Here is a 10,526-nt window from a genome sequence, read left to right as displayed (position 1 = left end):
GACAACCTGTCCATGGCACAGATGTGGCACCTCAACCCCCTCCCAAAGTTGTCACACGGCACCGTGCCCAGGTGCCAGGTGAGCCCTGCTGGGTGGGACACGTGCCCGTGCCCCCTCTGACTGCACCCACTGTGCCATCCCCTACTGCCACGGTCTACACAAAGGGACCGTCCCTGGCACCCACAGTGGGCACCCTGCTGCTCTCCCAGGACCAGACCGCGGTCCCGGGGGCGGGGGGGGGGCGGGGGGAAGGGGCCATCCCGGGGCCATCAGCCGCGTGCCCCGGTGCCCGGGCTCCGGCGGTGCCGTGCGGCCGTGCCACGTGAGGGTGTGCTCCGCTCACCGCCCGACGCCTGCGTGCGCAAGGATTTATTTTTACTCCGAGTTGTTTACCTTGTTGTACCTTTTCCAGGAAAGAGGCGGGGGGGGGGGGGGGGGGGGAGTGCCTCTGCCAGGGACAGGGCTTTGCTCTTGCCTGTTCCTCTCCTCCGGACTGGACACTGGGGGTCCAGCAGGGTGCAGCTCTCCCCCCACCCCGTGCGTGGGTGCCCTCCTGAACCCTCACAATCCCCCTGAACCCACTGTGGGGCTGCAGCTATCATGGGGTCAAGGACACTGAGTTTGGCTCTGTCCCCGTGTCAACCTGGATAACATCGTGCCTCAGTTTCCCCAGACATAAGTGTAATGCTGCAGGAAAGGGGGTCACCCAGAGAAGCAGGGGGTTCCTGCACCCCCGAGATCACCTTTTCATCCCCATGGGTTCCCACTGAGGCCAGTGGGTGGGAGGGCAGAGCCGGTGTCAGGGTGCCCGGCAAGGTAGGGTGAGTGGGGTTTTGGGGTGTTTTTCTGCAGCAGCTCCATGGCTGAGAAGCTGAGAGCAGCCCTGGCTCATCCCCGCGGCTCTTGGCTGGCGCCCACAGCTCCGCGCTGCCAGGACTCGCCTTTCCCCTCCCTGCGGAAAGGGAAAAAAAAAATCAGGTAAACAAGGCAGGCCTGGCTGCGGGGGGGGGGGAGGGAGAGAGGGAACCCCATTGCAGGCAGGGCACCCCACAGCCTCCCCACCGGACAGACCTTGTTTGGGGGGCAGAGACCCCGAGAGGTGCAGTATCTAGGGATACAGGATGAAGGGGGGCAGCAGGGGACAGGATTATGGGGTTGCAGGGGCCCCAGGGCAGGATCTGGGAGTGTAGGGGTCCACGGATCTGCAGAGGTGGAGGATTGAGGGGTGCATGCACCTCGGGAGGCTGCAAGTTGTCCGGGAGGGTGCAGGATCTGGGGATACAGGGAAACGAAGAGGGTACAGGGACCCTGAGATCAGGGGGTGCTGGGACATGGGGGTGCAGAGAAAGTGCAGGGACACCAGGAGTTGGGGTACCCCAAGTGTGTTCACCTTTTGGGGTGGTTCATGAAGACCCCGACGAGGAGCAGCTAGGAAGGGGGAGGTGAGGACCCCCATGGCCCCCGCCTGCAGGGTGGGGCTGTGGCATTGCCCTCCCCAGCTCTGCCCCCTGCGTCCTGGCTGTGGCCACGTAACTCATGTGCCGGTATTTGTGTTCCTGTTACAGCGGATCCCCGGACCACCGAGCCACAGGAGTGACGGGAGGACAGGGTCACCCCGGGGGCTCCTTCAGCCTCATGCTTCCCCCTGAACCACGCACGACACGGAACCCTCTTCCCTTTCCCACGCCTCCATCCCTCCGTATTTTGCTTTCCCGACACGCAGCTCGGTGGGGATATGGGGCAGCTCCCACCGCCACCTCCGGGGGTGGGGGGGCACACACAGCAACCGCGGGCTGGGGGGGGGGCCGGCTCCTGTGCCAGCCCATGTGAGCGGGTGCTCCCCACCTCCTCCTCCTCTTCCACCTCCTCCTCCTCCTCCTCCCTGGGTGCAGGGAGCCCCAGCTCCATCGCAGGGAGCTGGTTGCGGCGTCACGTGGCGGCAGCATGTGAGCGCTGCTCCATTTTTAGCCCCAGCAGCTCCCGGCGCGGCCCCGCTGCAGAGCCATGTGCGGGCGGGCGGCGGGCAGCACGTGGGCCTGCCGCAACGGGGACCGGGGACCCCCACGCGCCCGGACACGCGTGGGCGAGCCTGCCCGGGCCTGAGAGCGAGTACAGCCACGCGTGTGCACGACTGTGGCCAAACGTCTACTAGTTCATGGATGGCCATGCATGTAGTGTAGCACGGTTGTGCGTCTGCTTCAGCGGAATCTCCGTGGCCATCACTGGAGCTCTGCGCGAATACAGACGCACGTGTGTTTGAACACGGACATGCGTGTACATAACTGTGGCAGAACCTGCAGCCAAGCACGGGTTTGTGTGTCCGTGAGAATGGCCACGTTGTGTGTATGAGCATAGCTAAACCTGCATTCAAGCACCGTCATGTTTGTGCAGGACCATCACTAGACCTGTGCTTGAGAGTGGTCACGCGTGTGCTTGGGTGTGGCAAGGCAGACATGGCTGTCCAGGGGGCTGGTTGTGATACGTGGACGTGGCCTGGGACAGCTGAGGGGCTTCCTCTGCACATCACACCGCTGTAGGGGTAGTGGCACCCCCAGTGCAGCATGGCCACCATGGCAAAGGGGGACCCTGCGACTCACAGGGGTTTGCACCCCCAACTTCTCCGTGCACACAGATCTGCGGAGAAACATGTCCCACACGTGTGCCCCGTGCGTCCCCAGCATGTGCCTTGTGTGTACCCTGTGTGTCCCCAGTGCTGCGGCCCCGTGTGCTGAGGGGGACGTTGTGTGTTTGTTCAGCGGGCGAGGGGGGGGGAAATGTTGTGAGTGTGCGTGTGCGTGCTGGGGTTGCAGTGCGGGGTGGTGGCGTGTGCAGGGGGCTGCAGTGCCTGCAGGGTGCGCGTTATCTGCAGCGCGGGCTGCAGTCTCTCACCGCGGGGGGCGGTGCATGCGTGTGCATGTGTGTGCGTGTACATGCGAATGCGTGTGCTGGCGCTGTAGTCCCTGCGGGGGGTGGGCGGTGCGTGTGTGTGTGCGGGCACTTGGACACGCAGGAACTGCAGGACTGCAGACACTTGTGTGTTTGTGTAAGGATGCAGAGGGAAGGGGGAGCTGAAGACCCAGAAGGATGGGGAATGCCCATGAGGGGGTGCAGACCTGCGTGGACACTAGCGGAGCCCGACTCTCCCAGGACAAACCCGTCCCTGCAGAGTGCAACACGCTCCCCCCCTCCGCGTGGGGTGGGGGGATCATGGTGGTGCCCCCCGCCTGCCCCGGGACAAGGTCTCTCGCTGTTTTACCAAGTCCACTCACCGTGGGGCCGGGCCAGGAGGCGGCGGGGAGCTTCGGGGGGGTAATTGGGCGCGGGATTCCGCCGCGCTGCGTACGGAGCCGCCGCGCTCGGGAGCCACCGGGCGGCCGTGTCCCGCTACTGCCGGACCGGGACCCCCTCGCCCCTCGCAGGAGCAGCCTGTCCGTTCGTGGAGACCACCCCACGGCCCAGGGGAGGTGGCGGTGGGCGTCCCCGGTCCCTCCCGCCTCACTCCTCGCCCACGGGTTCCCCCTCCCCGCGCCCCCGCCCCGGCCGTGGCCGCCGCCGGCGCATGCGCACCCAGCCCGGTTTAAAGGTAACCGGGGGCTGCCGCGCGGCCCCGGCCTCGACCCGCCCCCGGTACCGGGCCGCGTCTTCCCCCCCCCAACCCCCTCATCTCCTCCTCAGTCCCGCGTGGGCTCCGTCTAGGCCCCTCCCCTGCCCTGCACCGGGGAGGGGGCGGCGGGGCAGCCCCGCGGTCCCCGGGGCGGGGGATGCGCTGCGCTGATGGCGGCGGGGCCCCGCCGCCCCCCGGGCCGCGCTGCCGGTGGCGGCCGCCGCTGCGCCGTGTGGGCGGCCGGTAACGGGGCGGTGGGGAACGGCGGGCCCTGGCCATGAGGTCTACCGCCTTCCGGGCGGCCGAGCCGCCGCGGGGGGGACGGGAGGAGGAGGAGGAGGAGGAGGAGGGTTCCGCGCCGCACCGCCTGCCGCCCCGCCGGCCCCGGGAGCCGCCGCCGCCGCTGGGGGCACACAAGGGCCGCGGCGGCGGGGTGGTGGCGGCGGCGGAGCAGCACCAGCAGCCGCGCTGGGCCGGGCCGGGGCCGCCGGCCGGCGGGAAGCAGCAGCAGGCCGCCGCCGCGGGGGATGCCGGCGCCCGGCTGCGCTATCAGGCGGTGCTGCCCGGGCGCGGCGCCGGGGAGGGCGCGGCGGGGCCGGGAGCGGGGCCCGGGCCAGGAGCGGGACCCGCCGAGCCGGGCCCGCCGCCGCCCGCCGAGGGCAAGTGGAAGAGCGGAGCGCGTCGCGGCGGGATGGGGGCCGGCGGGGGCTCGCCGGGGCAGGCTGCCTGTCTGCGGCAGATCCTGCTGCTCCAGCTGGACCTCATCGAGCAGCAGCAGCAGCAGCTGCAGGCCAAGGAGCGGCAGATCGAGGAGCTCAAGGCCGAGAGGGACACGGTACGGCGGCGGCGGGTAGGGGTGGGGGGGGCGGGAGCGCAGCAGCGCAGGGGTTAACCTCTCCCCACTCGCGAGGTTAACCCACCCACGAGAGTAAACACCATCACCACCCCCCCCGCGAGGTTCCGGCCCCCCCCCCCCCCCCCCCGGAGTTAACTCCCCACTCGCGGGGTCAACCTCTCCCCCCCGTTTGTGTGGCTAAGTCCCACCCAGCCACAAAATTAACCCCCTATCCCCGAGGTTAAACACCCCACCCTCACCACCACCACCACCCCCCTACCCCCCCAGCGTTAATGGCCCCCCAAACCCCAGGGCTCCCCCGGTGCTTCCAGTCACCAACAGGTAAGTGTCCCCCCGTGGCACCCCAGGGGTTAACACCCCCCCCCCCCCACTCAGGGGTTAGCGACACCCTTTTGGCACCCCAGGGGTTTATGACCGCCCTCTTCGGGGTTAATGCCCTCCCCAGTGTAACTCCGGACCTTAATTCGTCCATTTAGGGACTAATGTCCCCCCAGCAGCCAGGGAGTTGATGCTCCCCTCCAGCTTGGGGGAAGTACCCCCCTGGGGGGCCCATAAATCTCCTTCTCTAAGATTCCCAGGGAGTTAATACATCCCCCAGGGGGTTAAGACCCCCTTTGAGAGACCGGTCTCCCCTCCCCCAGGCTCCCAGGGGCAGTAATGCCTTCCCAAGAGATTACTGCCCCGCCCGAGGGATTATTGCCCCCCAGAAGGGTTGTTACCCCCTTAGAAGGGTAGATACCCCTCAGATATCGATGCCCCCCCTCGGGGTCAATGCTCCCCCCCCCAGACAAAGGCCTGCGGGGGGCGGGGTGACCGGCGGGGGCACAAAGGGCCGGGCCGGCGGGGGTTAACGGGCCGCCGCCCGTCACCATGGCAGCGGGCCCGCGGGGGGGGGTTGCGAGCTGTCCCGCGGCCCTGTCCGCCCTGCCGGGGGTTAACTTAAAGGCGCCGCGTCACCGCGGGAGCGTGCGGGGACGAACGGCTACGGGGAGGGGTGGGTGGCCCTGGCCGTCACCTCCATGCACTCTGCCCACCGGTGCGGGGATGCCCCCGCCCGTCCAAGGCGTGGAGGGGATCTCCCCTCAGCATCCCCCCAGGCTGCCTGCGTTTCCCTGTAGGTGCTGTGCTTTGCCCCCTGTCTGTACCCGCCCCGTGGGTTGACCCAGGGCTGCCGCAGTGCCTGCTGTCCCCAGCTGTCCCCCACCGCTGCGGTGGCTGTTGCGGTGTGCCCAGTTGCGAGGAAGGGACCTCCCCACGTGGTGCGGCCGGTTAAGGCTGCTGAGGCCTCCAACATGGAGGAGCCGTCACTACCAGGCTTCAAGGGGCGAACCAGCAGATCCCGGAGACACTGAGCAGGCAGGGACAGGGAGTGGGGTCCCCAAAGCTGAGTCCTCCTCCAGTAGCCACATCCCCAAGGGGTGTTGGGCCCCCTGGCTGTGCTTTGCTGCACAGCCCCTGCGATGGCTGCACCCCCCGGGGCTGGGTGATGAGGGCAGGTGCCACTCAGCTGGGTGCTGGCCCACATCTAATTACTAACTACCCTCTCCCTATCTGCTGCGTGGTGCTGCCTCTGCACTTAGGGCAAAGGTTGAAACCCCCCAAATTGCTCCCCAAAACCTGTTGGGCTTTGAGGCAGCCACAGCCCTCCTGCCACCAGCTGTGCCAGCAGGACAGCACGTGGCCATTTTGTGCCATTTGGACATGTTATCCTCTACCAGCATTGTGGTGAAACTGTCCAGTGGTGCAATGCCTCAGCACCCAGTGCTGGTGACAGATGCTGCCCTTGGCCTTCTGTCCCCTCTGGGAGGGCAGGCAGGACCCACGGCACTCCCAGTGTGCCAGGAAGCTCACAGCACTGTCTGAGCCTGAGTCAGGGTGTCTTCTCCCTGGCTGTCCCAAGGGGTGTGCAGGCAGCTACGCAGGGCAAGGTGGGCAAAAGGGTACATGTGGGGTTCACCCTCCAGGGTGCACCCACGAGGTGAGTCCTCTTCTTGCTTTGCAGCTCCTTGCGCGGATCGAGCGCATGGAAAGGCGGGTGCAGCTGGTGAAGAAGGACAGCGAGCGGGAGAAGCACCGCATCTTCCAGAGCTTTGAGGTGGATGAGAAGCCAGAGGCGGAGGTGTGTGAGAAGCTGCCACTGGAGTGTCCCCAGGACCTGTTGGAGCCCCCTCCAACCCTGCAGCCCAAGCACTTCCCTTACGGCAGGAACGGGAAGGGGCACAAAAGGTAGTGGGTGCTGTGCCAGGGGACTGGGGGGGTCTGGGGAAGAAGGGGGGCACCTTTCCTGGGGCTTCATCCTCCATCCATGGGGCTGGCACCACTCGTGGCATGGAGATGCCAGCCCAACAACCTTGGAGCTGCTTGGAGGGGCTGCCTAGCAGCAGGAGCACATCCCATCAAGCACTGTCCCTGGCCAGGGGGAATCTTGTGAAACTCTGGGCAAGGAGCTGGGTGTCCCAAAATGCTGGGGTAGCCCTGGTGCAGGGTGAAGATCCACACATTGGGCTCACCTCCTCTTCCTCCTGCAGGAAGCCAACATTTGGGAGCTCGGAGAGGAAGACGCCTGTTAAAAAACTGGTGTCTGACTTCTCAAAAGTGAAGAGTAAAACTCCGAAGCACTCCCCAGGGAAAGAGGAATCCGGCGGCTCCTTGTCTGAAACTGTTTGTAAACGAGAACTGCGGAGCCAAGAGACTCCTGAAAAACCCAGGTCGCTCCTGGAAACCCCGCTCCGAGCCTCAGCCCCGCCAAAGGGCCCTGGCACCCACCCCAAGGAGAAGGGCTTCTTCAGCAGCGAGACAGACGACCTGCCCTATCTCACAACCACAGAAATGTACTTGTGCCGCTGGCATCAGCCACCCCCATCACCGCTGCCATTGCGGGAGCCTTCCCCAAAGAAGGAGGAGACTGTAGCAAGTAAGCAATGGAGAGCCAGCTGTGTGCCTGGCATCGGGGCAGAGCTGTGGCCAGAGCTGGGTCTGCCTGTGGTGAGGCTGGCATGGCGGATGGGGAGCAGGGCACGGTGCCCTAAAGCTGGCAAAGGGCAGTGGTGGAGACACAGCCCGTTGTGCTGTGGTGGTTAGCGGCAGCTTTGGGTGCTGCTCGCCTGGTTCTGGCACACACGATGCTGGTGGCCCTGCTCTGGTTTATCTGCCTGGTTTGCTGAGCAGCTGGCACACCCGTTTGAGTGAGGGGTGAAGCAACTTCCCGTTGGAGGTTGGGAAATGTGCCTCTGGCTTTGCCTCCGTGGCACAGCACGGGTTCCTCTGTGGGGTCACCTGCTCCCCCAGATCCAGTCCTGTCCCACCAGCTACTCTTTTCTGGCTGATGTCTGGGTCCTGTGGTTTGGTGAGTGCTGATGATGGGCGGCACTGGGCTCTGCCACAGCGGATGCTGATGTTGCTGGTGAGGCTGTGCCGAAAGGCCCAGTGCCCTGGTGCAGGGGGAGCTCAGTTTCTTCTTGGATGGGATGGGCTGGAAGGGAGCAGTGATGCAGTGGGGATGGGTCTGGAGAGCAGCAGAGCCCTGGGGTCCTGGTGTGGGGTGACAGCCCAGCCTCTTGCCCTGCAGTTCCATCTTGGAGGGACCATGTTGTGGAGCCCCTGAGAGACCCCAACCCCTCGGACATCCTGGAGGTACGTACCCTGCCCTCGTGGATGCCAGAGCCACCATGAGAACCAGCATTGCCAGTGCCATCTTTTCCTCTGGCCTGGCATAACCAACCTGGCAAATCCCTGCAGTGGTTGGAGGGCTGGGATGAGGGACCATCCCCTCTGCACCGCGGTGGCTCCGGATGTCGGTTTGAGGCCGTGCCGGTGCCACCGGTGCTGAGCACACCCACTCATTCCTGTCTGTCACTGCAGAACCTGGATGACAGTGTCTTTTCCAAGCGGCACGCCAAGCTGGAGCTGGATGAGAAACGAAGGAAAAGGTGGGAGCAAAGAGGGTGGCAGGGGCCTGGTGGGGTCTTCTGGCGTAGCGAGTGGTCTGTGCTCCCTTGGCAGAGAAGGGACATGGGATCCAGCTGCCCAGGTCACAGCTGGGGTGGGAGCCAGGGGTGCTGCTGGAGAAGAGCTGCTCCCCCATCGATGCCTGCAGGTTCTGACTGCTGGGGGGGTCACCTTACAGGTGGGACATTCAGCGGATCAGGGAACAGAGAATCCTACAGCGTCTGCAGCTCCGAATGTACAAAAGGAAAGGGATCCAGGAGTCGGAGCCTGAAGTTACCTCATTTTTCCCTGAGCCAGATGATGGTGAGTGCTGAGGAGGGGCAGGGACAGGGTGCGGGGGGGCAGTCAGGGGTGCGGGGGGACAGTCAGGGGCGTTGGGGGGACAGTCAGGGGTGCGGGGGGGCAGTCAGGGGTGCAGGGGGGCAGGCAGGGGTGTTGGGGGGCAGTCAGGGGTTGTGTTAACACTCCATTTTCTCCCCTGCAGTTGAAAGCTTGCTCATCACCCCATACCTGCCTGTCGTTGCCTTTGGCCGCCCCTTACCAAAACTGACCCCACAGTGAGTACCTGGGGAGGGGGCAGGGCTGGGGGGAGGGCTCAGGACAGCACCCTTGGTGTCGAGGACAGGTGCTGGTGTGGTGTGGGTCGGTGCTGGTGCTGATGCTGTCTGTGCCTGCAGGAACTTCGAGCTGCCCTGGCTGGACGAGCGCAGCCGCTGCCGGCTGGAGATGCAGAAGAAGCAGACACCTCACCGGACCTGTCGGAAATAACGGGGCCACCGGGAGCTCCGGGTGTCTCCGGGTCGTGCCGGCAGCCGCTGCCCTCTCCTGCCTCCTCGCTGGCGGGTGGCTTCGTTCCTCTGTGACCCTGGTTCTGTTCTCTTGGGTTTTGTGACACGCTCCATGGACTCATCCCCCAGAGGCACCGGGCCAGGCTTCCCGCCAGCTGCTCCAGTGCTGGGGGGCAGCAGGCAGACCCCAGACCCCTCCTGCCCGTCCTGCCCCTGCCCGGTGACGTTAGTTAGAAGCAGGATAACTCCAGTTTGTGTTGGGGCAGGGCCAGGGGTGGCAGTGGCACTGCCGGGAGGGGCCGGTGCTGCCGGTGTCCTGCCACGGGGTGCTGGGAAGTGCCAGGAAACCTCTTTGGGGTTTTTTTTGCCCTTCTTGGGTGGCTGTAATGGGGTTGGAGGAGGGAGAGTTTAAAACAACTTTTTTTTTTTTTTTCTTTTTTTTTTTTTTTTGTGAAATAGAAATACTATACGCACAATTTTGTGGGTTTTTTTGTTTTGTTTTTTTACTTTTGTGGGGTTTTTTTGTTTGTTTGTTTGTTTGGGTTTTTTATAATTTAAATGTTTCGCAGTTGATGGGTTGGTGACAGAGCTGGGGCTGTGTCCCCTCCCCTGTCCTAGCTGAGCCCCCAGGTGCCACCGGCCCAGCCTTGGCCCTTCAGTGCCACAACTGGACTCTGGTGCTGCTGGATGGGTGGGCAGGGGGGGTGCTCCCCAGCCCCTCCTGTTCAGCAGCCATGAACCAGGGCCAGCGCCAGCAGAGCCGCTGCTTTCAGTGTGTTTTATTTTATTTTTATTTTATTTTTATTTTACTTTATTTTATTGTGTTTTCCTTCCCCTCCCACCAGGGGCCCTGTGCCCCTGCAGCGCTTTGGCTCCTGGCCCCCCCGCCGCACCCAGCGGCTTTCTGGCCATGAGCTTCGTTAAAAGGAAGGAAATTTGTTAAAAAAAAAAAAAAAAAAAAAAAAAGAGAGAAAAAAAGAAAAAAAAAGTTTGTAAAAAAAAAAAAAAACAACCCAGTAAATTGTTTTAAACCTACAGAAGTTCTGCAAAGTTCTGACCCCTGGGGGGCACGGGGACACCCGCTGGCGCTCTCATTTTTGTTGCTGTTTTTGTTTGGTTTTTTTTTTTGAGGTTTCTGTTTTGGTTTTTTTGTTTTGTTGGGTTTTGTTTGGTTTTGTTTGTTGGTTTGTGTTTTTTTTTTTTTTTTTTGTTTGTTTTTTTTTTTTTACAATAAACGAGGAAAACGGACACTGCGTCTTGGTGCCTGCCTCCCCTCCCGCGCATGACGTCATTTCCGCCTCCGTGACGCCACCCGCGCTGTGACGTAGCC

The 10,526-nt window shown here is 63.5% G+C and overlaps 2 protein-coding genes and 1 long non-coding RNA gene across 5 annotated transcripts in view; 1 reads left to right on the top strand and 2 right to left on the bottom strand.

Moving 5' to 3' along the window:
* Positions 1 to 664: 664 nt before the first annotated feature.
* LOC139788607 (uncharacterized) lies at positions 665 to 3,371 on the bottom strand. Its single transcript, XR_011722896.1, has 2 exons — positions 3,270 to 3,371; positions 665 to 952 (listed from the first exon to the last, which is right to left on the bottom strand). It is a non-coding gene; the product is annotated as an uncharacterized lncRNA (long non-coding RNA).
* Positions 3,372 to 3,724: 353 nt separating this feature from the next.
* MSL1 (MSL complex subunit 1) lies at positions 3,725 to 10,444 on the top strand. Of its 3 annotated transcripts, XM_071728639.1 has the most exons (9): positions 4,301 to 4,439; positions 4,728 to 4,781; positions 6,463 to 6,686; positions 6,989 to 7,374; positions 8,029 to 8,093; positions 8,322 to 8,389; positions 8,587 to 8,711; positions 8,893 to 8,965; positions 9,086 to 10,444. In XM_071728639.1, exons 3-9 carry the CDS (start codon positions 6,484 to 6,486, stop codon positions 9,174 to 9,176), a joined length of 1,011 nt encoding a protein of 336 aa, XP_071584740.1. In that variant the 5' UTR covers positions 4,301 to 4,439; positions 4,728 to 4,781; positions 6,463 to 6,483; the 3' UTR covers positions 9,177 to 10,444. The 3 variants fall into 3 exon arrangements, with proteins under 3 accessions (XP_071584739.1, XP_071584740.1, XP_071584742.1); XM_071728638.1 differs by lacking the exon at positions 4,728 to 4,781 and having other exon boundaries at positions 3,725 to 4,439; XM_071728641.1 differs by lacking the exons at positions 4,301 to 4,439; positions 4,728 to 4,781 and adding an exon at positions 5,676 to 5,816.
* TOP2A (DNA topoisomerase II alpha) overlaps positions 10,291 to 10,526 on the bottom strand; it is an 86,924-nt gene continuing 86,688 nt past the window's right edge. The window contains exon 36 of the mRNA XM_071728596.1: positions 10,291 to 10,331. The gene's annotated coding sequence lies outside the window, so the exon portion shown is untranslated. The remainder of the gene's footprint in view (positions 10,332 to 10,526) is intronic.

This window comes from Heliangelus exortis, chromosome 29 (genome assembly GCF_036169615.1).
Source record: "Heliangelus exortis chromosome 29, bHelExo1.hap1, whole genome shotgun sequence".
Lineage (NCBI taxonomy): Eukaryota > Metazoa > Chordata > Aves > Apodiformes > Trochilidae > Heliangelus > Heliangelus exortis.
This window is presented reverse-complemented; position numbering and strand designations above follow the sequence as displayed.

What these genes read in the sequence shown, in the direction of transcription:
- MSL1 (XM_071728638.1), top strand. Translation starts at nt 3,882, where the DNA reads ATGAGGTCTACCGCCTTCCGGGCGGCCGAGCCGCCGCGGGGGGGACGG. An exon ending in GAAGGAGGAGACTGTAGCAA is followed by an intron (nt 7,375 to 8,028) that starts GTAAGCAATGGA and finishes CTTGCCCTGCAG; the next exon opens with TTCCATCTTGGAGGGACCAT. An exon ending in GATGAGAAACGAAGGAAAAG is followed by an intron (nt 8,390 to 8,586) that starts GTGGGAGCAAAG and finishes GTCACCTTACAG; the next exon opens with GTGGGACATTCAGCGGATCA.